Here is an 18,406-nt window from a genome sequence, read left to right on the forward strand (position 1 = left end):
AACACAAGCGAATGGATGCTGAGGTTACAGCTGTACCTGTCACCGACACCTAAGCCTGGTCGGCATTCTCCCTGACTGCGACCAGTTTAGGCAAATGACTTTTTTGAAATAAGAAAACAACCCCCTGGTTAATAAATTGAGTGGTTATCCAAAAAATAGCCATGTGGGATCTGGCTGATTATACCCTACCCTCTTTCAACCGGGTTCCTGATCCGGCCCTGGAGCAGCCAATGCCAATGGTACTAGAGTAACAATCTAACATAACAAGTACGAACAGAGTTCCTCATGCAAAAAGAGGGGCAAAACCTCAGTAGGGCCCGGTCACACATGCACTCAAAAGTAGTGGTTCCGCTGAAGCGACGCCACAGGAGCGGAAAATACCATGGCAGCTACGAAAAGCGAAACTACCCTACCTGCGAAAACTCAAATCCCGCTGCCTTCAAAACGTTGGGAGCGGCACTCTTGCTTCTGTGGCCTCACTTCTGCAGAAAACATCACGGTCTGCTTGACTGTGATGTGTTCTATGCGGCACATGTATAGCGGCATTGATCGACTATCCTTCCGCACTTGATGATATCTAGCTATACTGCTTTGCTGACTTGAACACAACTAGCCACCTGATGCTGGTAACATTCTTTATTGAAATGTTATTCTTGCAATTGATAGCAAAAGAAATGCGACTGAGCAGTGCTAGGGGAAATGCATGTGCTATCCAGCATTTCTCACTAGCCGTGAGAGATTGTCTACATGTAGTCCTATGTACTGTACAAAGTAGCCTACTCCACAAGGGGCTAGTCAAATTCCGCCTCCGCTGTCTTATCTCGTTGCTAAGCCTTGGGGATGTTATAGATGAAGATGTCACCACCCGCTGTGACATCATTAAACTGCTGCGAGTCAGCAGCCACCGCATACACACCGCCGTCAGAGTTCTGCATGACGTCGACGGAGACAACGGATCCAGGCGTGAACTTCTTCAGGACTGGCTGCGGCTCGCCCACCTTGAACACCTGCACACCAAACACAACGCAGCAAAGGCACTAGTAATTTTTTAAATAAAACAGTCTTGCTGTTGCTGATATTGACACAAGGTTGCCTATACCTGCCATCATGTTCTTCTTTTCTAACTCCTCATTTTTGCATGTGTCACACTCTCATGTAATTATTATTACTTTCCTTTCTTCATCATGTGTGAGAGCTTGGGCAGTTCACCTGGCCAGACAAGAAGGCAGCAATGCCTGTTTATTCTGGAAAAGTGAATTGAAAATATACCAACCAACGAACCAACCATGTTTGTAGCATTGGGTGTCCTGTCATTATGTCGTTTTACTGGTATATTCTGAAGAGAATATCGATATAAATAAAGTGAATGCATTCAAGTGAACGCATTCATACCAGGGCACCAGAAGAAAATATGTAGGGACTTTAACGTCGTTTTTATGTAACAAATCATCAGAAACCTTCGTCACACTGAGAGTTGGACTAGTACAACGGAAATTATTATAAATTACGGTACCATAAAGTGAATAGTATTGCATATAGAACTACGTTGAGAAAACACTGAAATCCTGAAATTAGCACCATTGAATGTGTGATTAAGGCGATCGATGTTGAAGCATGTGTGGAGTGGCGAGGTGCAGGTGAGAATGCTATGGATTTGAGTACATGGGTACCGTATGTCAGCGCCTTTCAAGCCATAGCCTTATATTCGAAACACCGCTGCTTTCCTAGCTATTTTAGATGCAATGACTCACCCACTACGCCATGTCATAAGAGTAAAGTCCATACCGAAATTTCAATCTAAATCCACTTGTTCACCCCTTCCTGCTGGGATGCAAGTGATTTGTTTGTACATGATGTATAGTTCGAATTCCTTCATTTTCACAAATCATACTTCAAATGTCTTTCATTTATGAAGCCCATGGCTTTATATCTGAGACTGGCTCTGTAATCGAATATACATCCGTGGCTTTAAAGGTGCGGACGGTAATAATGCTGAGAGTGTGAGTGAAGAATTAATCACATCTTACTGCTATTTTTAGGATTTCAGTGTTTCTTGTGGTAGTTCTAGATCCGATACTATTCACTTTATGGTACCATATACTATGTCATAGGTGCAAAAAAGAATAAAATTGATGCAGACACTGTGTCGTTTGGCCATGTCTGCATCAATTGTATTCTTTATTGCACTTATAAAATTACTTTCTCCACGCCGACTTTCCCCTAGACCGTATATACATGCATTCATTGTTTCGTCTCATCATCATGGAGCAGCTTATGCGAAGGCTAGCCAAGCTTGCTTGGCGATGCCAATGCGGAAAAGCTTATAATAATAAGAAGAAGAATACGCCGACTTTTCAAATAGTTATTTCCTTTGTACTAGTCCTACCCTCAGCGTGTCGAAGATTTCTGATGATTGTCATAATGAAACGACGTTAAACCCCCTACATCTTTTTCTTCTGGTGTCGTGGTATGAATGCATTCATTCTATTTCTATCCATACTAGGTCTCTTGTCTCCAAGCCTACTGTTTAGAAGTAGTTAGAAGGCACTAAAATTGTCTTTTTGTTAGGGAATGATGAACGAACTGTTCTTGCCATTATCCAAGAAATCCCTACTGTGTTGATGTTTTTGATAGTTTATTTTACGTGCCATGAGTCTAGAAACCTGCTCTTTTCCATGATACAAACAAGAACAAGAACAACAAGAACCACAACAACAACAACAACAACAACAACAACAACAACAACAACAACAACAACAACAACAACAACAACAACAACAACAACAACAACAACAACAACAACAACAACAACAACAACAACAACCGTCTGACTGCCCTGCACTGATGTATGGTCAGTAAATGCATTTATCACTTTGAGTTGTTCAAGTAGTTCCTTGCTGTATAGGAGTATACTCTGCTTTGGTTACACTGTGTACAGTGTGTTTTGGGACTTCCCCTAAAGGAGCAATGGCTACAGATGTACCTGGAATTGCTGTGTACCATTGATTTGGCCCAGATCATCTGGCGTCCCAAGTGTTCCAATTGCGACGTATTCGCCATCAGACGAGAGTGCCACGGCCACTGGATCGTTGTCCAAATTCCATTTCAGGCGCGGAAATACGTAGCTGTATACGCTATAGAGTCCGGGCAGGTCGTACACTACAAGAGAATTCTGGATCTGGGGGTATTCTCCTCGCCAGGTGATGGCAAGGCGAGTGCCCTCTGGAGAGAAGGCCATGGCAAAGAGGTTAAAACCGTCAGGTCCCTGAACAGGATGAGAAAGGCGGTCAGAGAAAAGCGGACATAGAACTAGAAACTTCAATCCGTGTGAGAGCATTCTGCAGTTTATGCCTAAAACATGGCCGCCAACCCTGCGATTACGTCATGACACTCGGGGTCTGCGCCGCTTTGGCGAGATGTGCAACCACTCTATTCAAATTATTGTCTCTGACTGATTGTAAATGAATAGAAAACGAAAACAGTGCTTTTCAGCAAAACCATATATTTATGTACTGCTTGATATACTGTAGTGTCACGTATAAAAGCATGACCTGTATAAAAGCATGGCCTGTATAGAAGCATGACCTGTATAGAAGCATGACTCGAATAGAAGCCGATTTTTTGAAGTGTGCCATGACACAGAAGCAAGATTTGAATAGAAGCCGCTTTCCGCAAAATACATGTGCAAGTACAAGTCGCACTTTCTGACCGTTTATCATCTTGTTACAGTCGTGGATAGTTGCTGCATAACTCGTGCTCATGTGTTTCTTCTCTTTTTTGCAAGTACATGTGTGGCAGTATGCACTGCACACTGTAGACTGGAGATGTTAAAATGTAGAAGCATGTTTTGAACAGAAGCATACCTTGAGTGGAAGCATGGTTTGAACACCGGCTTACACGACCGTAAGCACTTGCTTTTATACTAGGGTGTCAACGGATTGCAGGGTACCCGTGCTACCCGTAATTAGAGCGGGTATTCGGGTAGCAATTTGCTCCTGAGGACCCGATCGGGTAGTTGGAGTACGGTGTTTTTGAAACGGTGCAAGTGAAAAGCATGGCTACGTGCTTACTGTACGCTTCTTTTGTAGCACAAGTGCCCACCCACAGTACACACCATGTCAAGAAATACCCGAAAGGGTACCCGTGCTACCCGGATAAAAATACCCGAACCCGTTACCTGACCAAACCCCTACCCGTTGCAGTCCTTTTTTTATACGTGACATTACGGTAACTCACCTCTAGAGTGGTTAAAGTGTACTTCAGATTTAATCCGGGACTCTTGCGATAGACAAGCGCACAACGGACTGCCTTCACCACGACAAACTCTCCGCACGCGGAGACTACTACAAAGTTGCTGTGTTGGTCCATTTCGATCTCGAAGGTCCGCCCAGCCTGTGCACAGAGGAGAACAAATCGAGCTTCAGAGGTAACGCACTGTTTGTTTGTTTGTTTGTTTGTTTGTCGAAACTGAACATTTTCAGCTGCAGTAGTCTAGCATCACCACAGTGCCTTACACATTCTAGCCGTTTGGTGCGTGCTCTGTAGGTCAATTTTGACCTGTTCGACAGTGCACACTGAAGTGGATCGCAGAGCGGGTCTCCTACATCTCAAGATGTCGGATTTTTTATAAAGACCCTTTTGAGGCAGGTCTGTCCATCTCCGTGGTCATACAGAAAGTAGTGGGGTTGCAGGGAATGATTTCATTTCAATGTGCATAGCAATTTCGCTACTCAAAATCCAACTTGAAGATCACCTGTGAAATGTTGTGGAGCGCTTATTTCTTCAGGACTCAGCAAGAGTCCTTCTGGAGGGCGCTGCTGATAACTTCATCAACGAATACTGAAAGCTTGATTCTAAAAACAGAGATTACACAAATACGGCACTTTCCCTCCTGCTCAGTTTGTCCCATCGACACAACTCATTTAGAATATGTTCCTGCATTTGGACAGTTGTCAGCTTTCTGTTGACATTTCTTTGCCAACCCGAACATGAACAGTCGTCCTTCCTCAAGGCGAAAAATGAGCCTACGAAGAAAACCCTTGACTTTTAATTAGGGGAGAAACAATCATGCCACATACTCATCCCTTACTCGTTATGGTTAGACTCGATACTCGTTAACAGTTGCGAAATGTGCTTACCAAGTATTGAGAAGGATTTCCCACCACCAATATGTTGGCAAAACAAAAATGCCAATCTATTCACAACGCAGTGTTGTCCGTGACCTCGTGTAGGAGGGGTAAAAAAAACCGACGACAATTGGCGCCCGACTGATCGATCGTTCTCCATGGCCCTGATTTGTGCTGATAATTCGAAGTTGGCAATGCATAATTCGAAGTTCACTGTACACTGTGCAAGTCAGTTCAGTGTGCATCGGCAGGCTGTACTGGCCGGCTCATTGCCTGCGTGCACAAGGCCTTTCTTGTGCATGCATTGCACCGTGTTCTGAGAGAGTTTTTGAGAAGACGAGCAAGTTGTCGTTTGATTCTGATGTGCGGTGGAAAGCATCTCCACGCGAACATCACTGATTGAATAATCCTGGTTCCCTGGACGTGTTCGTGTGAGGCCTGTGATGTGCGCATCAGTCTGGGCATCTTTGTGTTTTCTTTGCCGCGTGTGTTTTCTGCCGGATGACCGGATGCCTGATACTGTTGCTGAGGTCAATGCTGCTCATGGGTGACGTCATTCCTTTCCTACATGCGTTATTGGCTCAGTATCCGAGTTCAACAATTTTTAATTCGAAAATTGATTATTCGTGAAAATAAAATCCGTGTTATCTCACCTTGCCTTGGATGTACTGATGGATAGTCAAGACCGAGCCCGTGATGACGGCAACATAATTGCCATCTGGACTCACGCCTGGAAGGAACAAGAACGTCAAAGACGAGATCAAGTCCACAAGACATGGCTGCGGCCGTAAGGGAGAGAGAGAGTGTGTGTGTGTGTGTGTGTGTGTGTGTGTGTGTGTGTGTGTATGTGTGTGTGTGTGTGTTGTGTTGTGAGTATGGTGCGTGGAAACCTGGGAAGCAATGACGGGGCAACCCCTGGCGAACTTCATGATTGTTTGTTATCCGTCCCAGAACGCGATTTGCAAGTCGTACTTGGTGGCTTCAACGCCCGCGTTGGCAGCAACCCAGGTGATGAAGAGAGTGTGTGTGTGTGTGTGTGTGTTGTGTTGTGAGTATGGTGCGTGGAAACCTGGGAAGCAATGACGGGGCAACCCCTGGCGAACTTCATGATTGTTTGTTATCCGTCCCAGAACGCGATTTGCAAGTCGTACTTGGTGGCTTCAACGCCCGCGTTGGCAGCAACCCAGGTGATGAAGAGGACGCATGGAGGCAAGTGCGTGGTCCTTATGGTGTTGGTACCATGAACGAAGCTGATGATGAAATGTTGAGCTTTCTATCCATGTTCAACTCTCGACTCTGTAATACGTATTTCAAGAAAAATGACATTCATAAAGTTACCTGGCAGCACCCACGTTCACAGCATTGGCACTGTATTGATTATGTGATCACCCGGCAGCGGGATTTTCAGCGCTGTACAGATTGTTGTGTGTACCGGTCTGCCGAGTGTGGAACTGATCACTAACTTGTCGGGCTAACATTGTCACTTGGTTGCCGCCGGCGTTTCTACCCACCAAAGAGCAAGGCCCCTGATCGCCGTGGCTTTGATGTATCACAGCTAGGACTTGCTGACCCAACTGCATCAGAGGATGATGATTTAGTAAGGCAAGCAACTGTGGCTGAGTGGTGCCATACCTCATCCGATTTTAGGAAGTTTGGGTGCAAGGCTGTGTGGAACCGCATCCGGGACTTGCAGACTTCCCGGCGTGGATTGGTTCCCACTAATTCGTGCCTGATCAAACAGACTGATGGCTCACCACACTCGTCCGTTGAGGCACAGCAGGACCTCTGGTCTGAGCATTTCGAAAAGCTGCTAAACCTTCCAAGCAGCTTTGTCCGATCTGAAATCTACTTGGTTCAGCAGCGCAACGTCACGGAACATCTGGCCATTCCACCCACTGCTGAAGAGGTCCAGCGCTGCCTTCGGAATCTTACGAGCGGGAAAGCTGCTGGAAGCTCCGGCATTCTACTGGAAATGGTCAAATACAACTGCGACCTATTCTATGCCAATCTGTTTAAGCTCGTTACCGCGGTTTGGGAGGAGGGCGTAGTACCGCAAGATGGCATCGCACTCCTTGACGTCTTTGGGAAGCTGTTCGGACGCCTGCTGCAAAACCGATTGCAGAAAGTCGCCGAAAGTGTGCTGCCTGAATCACAGTGTGGTTTCCGGAAAGGTCGCTCCGGCACAGACTTGGCGTTTTTTGTTCACCAGGTTTTTTTTCGGAACACATCCCTTACATCTAAGACGAAACAACACACGTACACATGCTGTATGCTGTCTCATGCCCTGGATTTTCTGCTTGAGCCGGCGGCATTCCGCGCTCATGCCCCGGATTTATGATAATGGAGTTTGTGGCATTCCATGCTCTTATCACATTCACATGAGTTGTTTGATACCAGCCCCTATATAGCGCACCTCAAACTCTTGTGTTCAGCTTTGCTTGCGTATGCGTGTGAGGAAAGATGTTCAAAAATTGTTTAAAAAAATTTCCAAATTACAGTTTACTTCAGTTATAACAAACTCGCATATAGCAAATTTCGTGATAAAGCGCACCATCGTCCATGTTTCTGTTTGTTTGAACGCATACAATATTGACTCTATGTAGCACACAGTATTCGTATACTGCAAAACCATATTAATATTATTATCTTGTACAGTCATGACCCACAATCCGGTCATGACGTGTTGCTTTTGCATTCTTATTCCCACCCCAAGATGACCCTTCGTCCAATAACCTGGCTACAACATACCTATGACAGATTGGTTATCAAATTTGCCCAATGGAGTGCGACCCAAGAGTTCTCCAGTATTACTGAGCATAGTGATCTACAACAGAGACAAAACAAAGCGAGGACAAGGTTGTAGTTAGAACTGTCACATGAAGGTGTACCAGAGAACATGGTATTTTCCAGAACAATTTTTTCTCCCAGCGTGAGATGTTTTTCTTCACCTCGTCTTGTCGGAAAGCTACAGATCTCCGCTCTCTCTCTATATATAATAAAAAATGCCTTAAGAATCTCACAAGAGTAGCAGAGCTGCCTTCATGCCTTTGGAGAAGCGGCCTATTGTGCCAGAGCGAAAATGCTGCACCCACCTCCCCTGCTTTTGTTGTTGGCTTCGGTTCTGAAATGTTACTCGATGCAGAACAGTATTTGATATTAAGTTTAAACATAATTTTATTTCACATTGCAAGTCAAACGGAAACTCATGCCCAATGTTATGACGACGATGGAAAGAGAGAAGGCAGAAAAACAATATAACCTGGATAAGACGTGTAAAGAAAACAGAGAGCCTAGAGAGCTCTCGGGACAAGTGTTGAATCTGTACTTTCTCCACCTGCTCCCAGCCCCGTGCCATCTCCACCTGGGCTGGAACAAAGGAAGGATCACTGGAGACAACAGGAGACCATAGCGATGTGCGTTTCAACCCCATACTAGTGCGGTATTTGGAAGTTGCCCCAGAGTCCCAGACCCAGTGTCTATACAACAGGCATAGATATGGTTGCTGTCACATCTTGAATAAATGCATACTGCATAACACGTTATTTTCGGTGTAACTTAAATTTTTAAAGTAATTTTGGTAGAGAACCCAGGCACCTAAATTAAGATTACACCTAAATGGCACCGGAGTATGCACTGTATGTGAAGGGAACGCTGGTCACCTAATTCTACATTACACCTAAAACCTGACAGGTCCCCGAAATTTTACAACACCTAAAATTACATGTTATGCAGTACTCCTAGAGCTAACTTCCGGGATGAAAATGATAAAATGCCGTCACTCCTGTCTTCATCAGTTTCAGAGTCTGGTAAGCTACATACTCTTGTCCATCCCTTAGAATTAGGCTCTAATGCAATATCTAGTAAAAAAAAGGAAAAAAGTAAATTATCGTGTCCGTTCCCGAAGGGAACTCACGACGGCCGCTAACACCCGATAAACCCTATCTAGTGGCCACACTAATAGTACCATAAAGTACCGCCAGAGCGCCCCACCATCTCGTCCTTTCGCGGTCGTACTGTGGAGGCTGTCTATTGTCTGTAGGTCATACAAGACGAACCTTGTACACATACTGCACGTTATGCAGTCAATCCGTACTCAATTTACCTTCGAGCGGACACGAGCTTCACGCAAAACCTGCAAAGTGTGACCTTAGGGTGACCTTAGTACGCTAAGATTCTCACACCGCACAGATTTTGTTGCACTCTGCAATACGATTTTCCTTTCCCTGGCTGTAAAATCTAGGTGAGGCACTCTTGCGAGACTGGGTGCTCTGGCGGTACTTTATGGCAATAGCAACAGCGGCAGTACCATGCTGGTATTCACTCACAAAGGTTTCATTTTTGTAATCAACAAATTTGCGTTCTAACAGTGTAATAACTGAGCCATCAGCTGCCACGTATGCTGCCACGGCCACCATGTACTTCTCCTGGCGGTACCACACTGGATTTGATGAGTTTTGAACATCCCTGGACAAGGAATAGTATAACACAACTGTTTCAGAGTAACAGTTACTGAAAATATCATACCAGTAATTCTGTACACGTGCATCGCTACTTCTTTTGTTACACGGCATCGTCATGGGAACCCTTTTCTCTTTCTGCTGATTCTCGTTGTATGTACGTTAGCACACAAATACAGTAACACATTTAACTACAGTCCATTCATAAAAAAGATGGGCCCTGGCTTTGGCGAGCTCCCGTATTTGGCGATTTTTCGTGATTTCATCGTACACAGTGCAGTGCTGCGAACTTTGAAACTTGAAAGAGGGTCCAAAAAGGTACCTGAACTGGGGTTCGAACCGCACAACGCACTGTTGCAGGCGGGGTCAAACGGCCTGGATTTTGATGGTTTTTCCCGATTCAGTGCTTTTGGGGGGAAACCTGGCCGGAATCCTATTCTTGCTATGGCCTACTTTTTGGACAAAAAAACTTCAGAAACATAATTGGAAGAGGATTCCCTAGGGGATGGCAGGAAAAAATTCTAAAAAAACTCAAAGTTTGACCCATTTATGGACAAAAGCTAGAAGTTCATTTTTTTCTGAATGGACTGTAACGACCACCCGTTGGGTCCGGAATAAGCTGTCTTTAGTGGCAGGTGGTCTTCAGTTAGAGGTCTGCACCGCTCGACCATACATAGACCCATTGCATTCTAGACTCTAGTATGTATGTCAAAATGCAGCTAATGCAATTCCCACCACTTGCGCAATGTCTTTGTTATTTCAGATCACACAACACTCAGAGAAAGAGAGAAAATTTCAATGAAACGAAATCACCAATTCTCTCAGCATCCATTGCCACAGTAGCCAAGCCACGCTGCAACGTAAATTGCGGCAATGTTGCAGTAGCACCGCAGTGTTCGTCAGTGTGACTGGGGTGTGTGATTGCATTTCGACAGAGCCGCTTAGGCTTTGTTTCTCCTTTGAGGAGATACATCGATCAGAGAGCGCTTTCGATGCGCTCTCCGATACGTTCCTACCATATTTGGTCTTGACAGTACTTGAAACTATGACAGCTACAGTGCAGTCCTCAGTGGAAATGAGCCTTCGTTCATTTGTTCAGCTGTAGTATCGAAAGAGTCTGTTCAGGATCATGGAAAAACATCAGGTTTTCAAAGGAACTTGGAGCAACGTATGATTTCCTACATCGCGGTCGCTAGTGTTGGGTCAAAAATCGACATTGGCACAAGAAATGGCGGTCGCTGGTCGAGTTGAGCAGGTAGTCGCTAGTCACAGTGCATTTTGAATGTGAGACCGTCCGTGCCTGGCAAAGTGGTCAGTAGTATCAGGCTGGTCGTTAGTTACAGGTTTTATTGTACAACATTGCCCCAATCCCCCCCCCCCCCCCCCAGGGAGTCGTAAAGCCCCGGGAGAGAGAGAGCACTGTGCAAGAACATGGGTGATGTGTGCCTCGCAATTCCGATGCACCATCAGTTGGTGGGATGCTCTACGAAACACCGCACTGCTTCCACCGCACCACACTATCGGTTGGAGGACGAGCTTAATCGATCTCAAACACAGGCTTCTCCAGGATATCATAGGCATGTGTGCCACTTGGCTTGTTTGTGGAGTGAACGCAGTACGTGATGAAAATGCAGTCTTATCCTGGTTACTAATATCAAAAGGCTTTTGGGTTAGCTGCTTTGAAGATGTGTTTTGATAATCCAAAGTTTCAGCAGTCCAATACAGTACAGTTGACTTCTTATAACAAACTCGCATGTAACTATTATTGTGATTACTAAGTATATCGAACCAATGTCCATGTCTCTGTTTGAACCCATACGAAATTGACTGCTGGTAACGAACTGTTTTTGTTTATAAAAAAAATCATGTATTGTACATGTGAACACAGTGCACTCATATATTCATTGGCCACATGCCAGTCAGGACATTTTGCTTGTATAGTGCGAGCGCATTGCTGCTATAAAAAAACTCGGGCTACAAAACAATAAGTCTCCTGTACAATGGTGCCCACTATATCAACGAATTAATGGTAGTGACTTCGGCAATGATTTGTTGGAAAAGGGTTTGCTCCCCACACTGGAGCTTGCGCTTTTCCGCCGACTTGACTCGACTGACTCACGACTGCCATCCAGAGCACACGAGAAGTCCATCGAACCTTCGACTCGGCAAACCTGTAAGAAATCACCACTCTCTGCTCAATACCCTTTCCCAATATGTCAAGAGTCTATTGGATTCCACTTACCAGATGTAAACAAATGTGTAAATGTCCTGCTTCGGGTTAAGGATTCCGACGCAGATCGTTGAGTCCTTTGACATGGCGACAATGCCCAGAGGACGCTTATAACCAGAAGTAAATTTCTCGACTATGATGCGGGTTGCATGATCAGCTGTGATGGAACGAAATCACCAAAGCAACATACTGCATCCATGACATCATACTGCACCTAACAGTTATTCAGCATCATTTCCGCAAAAGCAATTGTGACTGTCCCCAAACCGAGAATTTGATATACTTATAGGCCATGAATCTGATTTCCAATCCACATGATCAAACATAAAAATCCTTCCCGCCAAGAGCAGAATTAATCAGGTGCTGCATAGCTCTTGGACAGAGTCTATACTGAAAGAACATGATATTCAACGTGCTCTCTAAATATACGGTCATGGCCCTGGTTTTGGTTCCTAGATGCGATGCTATGATGTGCTGATCAGATGAGTCGCCCTGGAATTCATGCCAAGTCTTGCACTCATACGTGATGCAATAGGAGTGAAATACCTGAGAGCAGTAATTGGAACTATTTAATGGCTATACAGGCAGATTGAGTAACGACTATAAACTGTATATGGGTATTTAAAATGGTACACTATGAAACGTGTGCCTACACTATGAAACGTGTGCCGGGTGAGTGTTAGGGACAAAATGCCGTCTTTAATCAGGTTAAATTCTCGAGAGGACTGCGGTAAAGCTGCCCAAGCTTCGAATTGTCTGGAGCAAACATCACGCAGGGCAAGCAGAAGCCACCATTGCATGCTGTTGAAAAGACTACCCAGGGAAACTCCTTCAACCAGGATCATTGAAAGTGGCGCTGTTTCCCATATGTCTGGACACTCACAGGAAATATGAAATTCTTCGGTGGCGCACAATGATGCTCAATAACAGAGATCTTTTCCATGTCCGGCAAATTTCGGGGACTGGATTCCACTGTGGAAGTCCACTTTCAGAATATCCCTTCCAACACACTGTCACTCCAATGTCATTGAAGTAAGTCTTGGATGATCCAGCAGCTTCCGACAACGGTCGCTCAACAGCTTCGCCGACGATTTCTTCCTCTGCGCTGCTCGTCGCAGACTCCGCTTGCAAGTGAGGTGCGTCCGCATTCTCATCTATCACTAGACCTTTGCCACTGGCTGCACGCTTTGCAGGCTGCTCTAAATAAGCTGGCCCTCTGGATGTCGACGCTTCATTTTTTATTTCCACCAAGCGAAAGCATCGTCAAAAACACAACCAACTTTGTCAAAACAAAGTGCAAAGGAAATGACTCTCAGATCGAGGAATCGATGTAACTAACTACAGGTTTTGTCGCACCCAGTTCAGTAGACCTGCGATGTGTCACAATTTCTCACAAAGGTGCCCCAGCACCACTTCTCCACCTAGGCTAGTCACCGTGATAGGCTAGGTGTGATGTAGCAGGCTGGGGGGGGGGGGGGGTGACAGTAGTCAGTACGGTAACCATGGTAACTACATGCAGGGTGCTCTGACCACAGCTCTCCTACAGTACTCGTACAGGCGCAGGGCATTCAGGCGGACTGCAGGCATGCACTGCATGCACTGTGCGCTGGGCCTGGATAAAAAAATTCTCCGTACCCATATCGAATTGTGTTTGTACTATGTACGCCCCGGCAGACACACTCACACACTAACACCATATACACGCCTGTCGCAAGAGCAGCATGCAAGTCTGCAAATGCACTGGATGTACACCCACGGATTTAATCTTATAGCAGCGATAGCGGAAAAGATCTGAATAAAACAGATCAAGACAAGCGCCAGATAACTGTCCAATCCACACAACTGGCGAAACCATGTGAAATCGACCCCCAACGCACACCTGGTCTACACCACACAGAGTACATCGGAAGAGGACGGCCAGGACAGTTACCTATGCACACCGTACACTTGCTGGGTAACCGGTATAGAAAGCAAGCTGCTTTGATAGAAGCAGACACTAGTTGCACTGGCACCTTGAAGTGGAATTGGAGTTCCTTTACCAACCAGCCTCGGCAACTGGGAATGGGAACCCAGAGCTCTCTCTCTCTCTCTCTCTCTCTCTCTCTCTCTCTCTCTCTCTCTCTCTCTCTCTCTCTCTCTCTCTCTCTCTCTCTCTCTCTCTCTCTCTCTCTCACACACACACACACACACACACACACACACACACACACACACAAACAAACAAACACACAAACACACACACACACACACTCTCTCTTCTCTCTTCTCTCTTTCCCACACCCACATTTCCCTCACACAAATACACACACCCTGAACCTCACACCCACACCCGCACAAATACCGACACAGACACAGGGAGAGAGAGAGAGAGAGAGATAGAGAGATAGATAGATAGATAGATAGATAGAGAGTGAGAGAGAGAGAGAGAGAGAGAGAGAGAGGAGAGAGAGAGAGAGAGAGGGAGAGAGAGAGAGAGAGAGAGAGAGGAGAGAGAGAGAGAGAGAGAGAGAGAGAGAGAGAGAGGAGAGGGGAGGGAGAGAGAGGAGAGAGAAACACACACACACTCATACTCAGACTCACACAGGCCGGAAATGAATGGCGTACAAACCTTTGATTTGATAGACCTCAACAATCTCAGGTGTGAACACCCCTGTGCTGGCCGCCACATATCCTTTCCGTGAGATAGCAACTTGGTTGTATTCGGTATCCTTCTCATGATGCTCAAAGATCAGAGTAGCTGCATGGTGTGAAAGACACAAAGCCATTTAAAAAAAGAAATCAAAAGTGTTCAAAACAGTGATACCTTATCGTATTAGACCATTTGTCATGGCCAGTGATCTAGCTAGTCGCACCAGGCCGTCGACCGATATAGTCGACATCAAGCAGATAAGTAGCTCACCTGTTTCAATTCTCACACCTGAGTATAGAAGACGGTTGAAGGGAAGCGGTAGGAAGATACTTTATTTGTTGCATCATGAAGGCTATTAATTTAATTTAATTTTTGTTAATATAATATCGCATTGCATCAGTAATAATAATCATAATAATTAAAGTGTCAAGATTGCAATACAAGGGGAGCTCGCTCACCCAGGTGATAATGTGTACAACACATAATAGTTTCATAGTACAAGGGGAGCTTGCTCACCCAGGTGCAATCCAAAACAGCCGCCTGTCGTACGGTGAATAGAGCTGACACAGTTGCCGACTAGTCGCCTTCGCGCCCGCAGGCTCTTCCCTCTCAATCCAGGTCCCCGTAGGGTGCAAGACGGCAATGACGTGTTCCCGTCAGCGGGCCGGAGTCTAGAGTATGAATACTGTCGACCCTTTGCGTCGTACGACACGTGAAAAGGCGTCACACTTGCTCGACTAACAGGGGTGTCAGCTCCCTTGCAGGACTAAGTGTGGCTTCCTCAAGCTCAGAGTAGTGAGTACAAAGCTGACGACTTGTACGGAAGGTGTTGCCGACGCACGACAACACTTGGTGGCTCTAGGCCACGAGTTGTAAGCCATGATTGCTCAACTAACGAAAGCGCCAAGATCCTTCGCAGGACTAATCATGGTTCTTACAGAACTCAGGAATAATTCGGAGTCTAGCTTTGGCTGCTGAACTCAATGCGTGATCGCTTTCGCGACGAGTCCGATCCGGGTCATGACACATTCATGGATACCGATATTAAAATTTTACCAAAAATTGCGTTCACTATTTCTCTTCAGACTCCATTGTTTCAGTAAACTTGAACACCAACCGGCATGATTCAAAATAATTTCAAATACTAGTAGGCACACACGCACGCACGCACGCACGCACGCACACACACACACACACACACACACACACACACACACACACACACACGCAGACACACACATTGTCCATCGACTGGATAGAACTGCCTGAACAGTGTACTGTGGCCACCCGGTAGTAGCAGGTCTTCCGAGAATTTTTCTGGTTGTTGTACTTCATGTGAGCTGACTGCACAGCCTCGAGTGCACATGAACGAGTGCCACGCCGAGTGTATCATCTGCCCTAGGCTTGTCACACTCCAATGGAGATGCTCTTTATTAATTAAAACAGGGTTCTGGTGCGGTGCGCACGGCCCAGTGCGCTCATGTCTCACACCTCGACCTTTTTTTTAAGAACTCAATTGTAGCGCTATCATTGTTGCGGAACACACAGCCTTCCCGAGGTCTTGGCTGCACCAGTTCAAATAGATATCTTTCCAAATGTTCATCCATGAGGCCGTGATGGGGGATGAGGAAAGGACATGGATACAGAGATGAATATATATAATATATAGTACATGGGTTCAAGGTAGCAAGCATTGCACATCAAGTGGCAACAATTGACACGGGTGGTGACATCAGAAGGGTTGGTATTGTCTAGCGTAACACAACATGGCATGAAGCTCTGTGGCAAGCACGCTACATGTGCAGCTGCGCTCACTGAAATCTGACCCAGGGTGTAAAACTGGCGACCTGGACCAGCTCCGATTACATCACTATGCTGGTGCATGTGTGTGTCCTGTCGCCTTTGTACAGCTTCCAGGGCGTCAAAAGGCCGTGCAAGTAGAGAGTGCCAAATATTCACTTTTGGTCGGATTTCACCGAGCACAACTGTACTTGTACAGTATGTTGGTAGCAGACTATAGGTGATAACTAAAACAGAAAGGTCCCAGGTTGTCCAATAAAGTGCTAGATGCCCAAGGGAAGAGGTACTCACATTAAGAAGAGGAGGAAGGTGTCGTGACTCTGAGTTCCAGACGCAAGTAGGTGATCTGCTGTCTGATGACGATCGCATACTTGTGCATGAAACTCAGACGGTCACAAAACGTTCTTCCTCCTCTTCTTGGTACAGGTGATAACTATGTGGATGCTGAGTTGGCCGTGATAAAAAGAGACCAAAAAAATAGTGATATACTGTACTCGCGTGATTAGTGCCACTGGGGCACTAATCAAGAGAGGGCACTATTCGAGAGAGGGCGTTATTTTCTCAATGCTGGTACATTTACGTCATCCAGCATAAAAACAAAGAAGTTGAAGAAAAACATAGCCTAAAGTTAACTGTAAACTATCACGACTCAACAGAAAGGGCAACAGGAACTGAGATCTTGATTCTGAAACCACTAGCTCAATGACATGGACAAGAAGTTCTCTTATTGGCCACAGGCCATCGTGAGAATAAAAGAATTCAAAAAGAACATTACCAAAAGAACATCAAACTTTCACATGTGCTTGGTACAAGCCTGGGGGGGGGGGGGGGGGGGCTTCAAGAGGGGGCTTTATTTTTAACTGGCCCTTAGAGACTGGGGCACTATTCGAGAGAGGGCTCTAATCGCGCGAGTACGGTAGGAATGGGTGGGTAGGTATGTGTGAAAAAATGCTTCAAGTAAGTATTATGTTGCTGCTATGTATGTCACCTCAGTATTCGGATTGGTGAGTATTCTCAAGTGCATGCCATGCTTGTTAAACCTATAACATTGCTCTCCGAACTAGTGCAAACTGATGCACAGGCGTGCTAAACAAGATACCGACCCACATAGACTAGGCGCGAGGCTCGAACTGCTGGTGCTGGTGGGAGATGGATTTCAAAGAACTGCAGGCTGGATAGAGCGTGAGTTGACCGCCATAGTACTATTTCCTTCCCTTATTCGCCTTCTCGCTATGTGAGAGCATGGACAATTCATGCAAGAAGGCAGCAATGCCAGTTCGTTCTAGCGAAGAAAAATTACGAGCCAACCAACCAACTATAATCGTAGGCATAAATGTGCCCGAATTATGTAGTAATTTTAAATACTAGTATGTGCTTTGGTATCTTTGACATCGCAGTTCGCCGGACCAGTTGAGATCAGCTTCCTACGGCCCCGAGACTCACAGTGAGAGAAACCGTAGTGGACATTGCGAAATATGATGCCTACATATTTTAAAAAGGACATGCAGGGTGTGGGCATACTAGTGTACGAGCACAACCCACCTTCTTGTGACGAACTGTCGCGGGTGCTATGCTCTCCAGGTGTGGAACTGACCACAGCCGCCAACAGCAGTACAGCCAAAGCAGCGAACTCCATGATTTCTTCCTGGTGTTCTTCAATGCTTTGCTCTGAATACTTTCATTGGCTACCAGCAGCCTTGCCCTAATTGCATAATAATAGACTAGAGTACGAACTACAACAGCCCTTTTTGAGTTTTTTCAGACTGGCCTGGGACAAGCCTCTTCATTCCCGAACTGGAGCATGGCATTCTTGATTTTCTACCGTACTCTACCGTAGACTACTCTTGATCTTCCAGTCTAGATCTTGGCAATGCGCAAATGTCTGCACACGATTTGACCTTTGAACCTATCGTTCAATATATGGTTAGCTCCATTTCTTGACCTTTGGCATTCAGTACACTAGGCCGGCCGGCCGGCCCCCGTGTAATATGTAAAGAATATCTCATGAGTACAAGGGTGATACCGGCGATTATCACATATCAGGTGACCGTTTCCTAGGAATGGGCCAATCACTGCCCTTCCTAGGCGGGTGATATAGGCCGATATCACCCCTGCTGCTCCATATCACCCCTGCTGCTCCATATCCATAACTATGTTACTAGTA

General features: G+C 45.7%; 1 protein-coding gene across 1 annotated transcript; it reads right to left on the reverse strand.

The window, feature by feature from the left end:
• Positions 1 to 621: 621 nt before the first annotated feature.
• LOC135822875 (uncharacterized) lies at positions 622 to 17,963 on the reverse strand. The gene is made up of 9 exons (XM_065335714.1): positions 17,785 to 17,963; positions 14,422 to 14,550; positions 11,826 to 11,970; positions 9,452 to 9,590; positions 7,875 to 7,950; positions 5,780 to 5,856; positions 4,237 to 4,392; positions 2,984 to 3,265; positions 622 to 1,007 (listed from the first exon to the last, which is right to left on the reverse strand). The coding sequence occupies exons 1-9, from the start codon at positions 17,876 to 17,878 to the stop codon at positions 828 to 830; spliced, it is 1,278 nt and encodes a 425-aa protein (XP_065191786.1). The 5' UTR covers positions 17,879 to 17,963; the 3' UTR covers positions 622 to 827.
• Positions 17,964 to 18,406: the final 443 nt, after the last annotated feature.

This window comes from Sycon ciliatum, chromosome 8, assembly GCF_964019385.1.
Source record: "Sycon ciliatum chromosome 8, ocSycCili1.1, whole genome shotgun sequence".
Taxonomy (NCBI): domain Eukaryota; kingdom Metazoa; phylum Porifera; class Calcarea; order Leucosolenida; family Sycettidae; genus Sycon; species Sycon ciliatum.

Coding starts and splice junctions, on each gene's coding strand:
- LOC135822875 (XM_065335714.1), bottom strand. CDS start 17,878: ATGGAGTTCGCTGCTTTGGCTGTACTGCTGTTGGCGGCTGTGGTCAGT. Junction 11,971..14,421: donor TGAGGTCTATCAAATCAAAG/GTTTGTACGCCA, acceptor GTTCCATCACAG/CTGATCATGCAACCCGCATC. Junction 9,591..11,825: donor TACACATTTGTTTACATCTG/GTAAGTGGAATC, acceptor TTCCTTGTCCAG/GGATGTTCAAAACTCATCAA.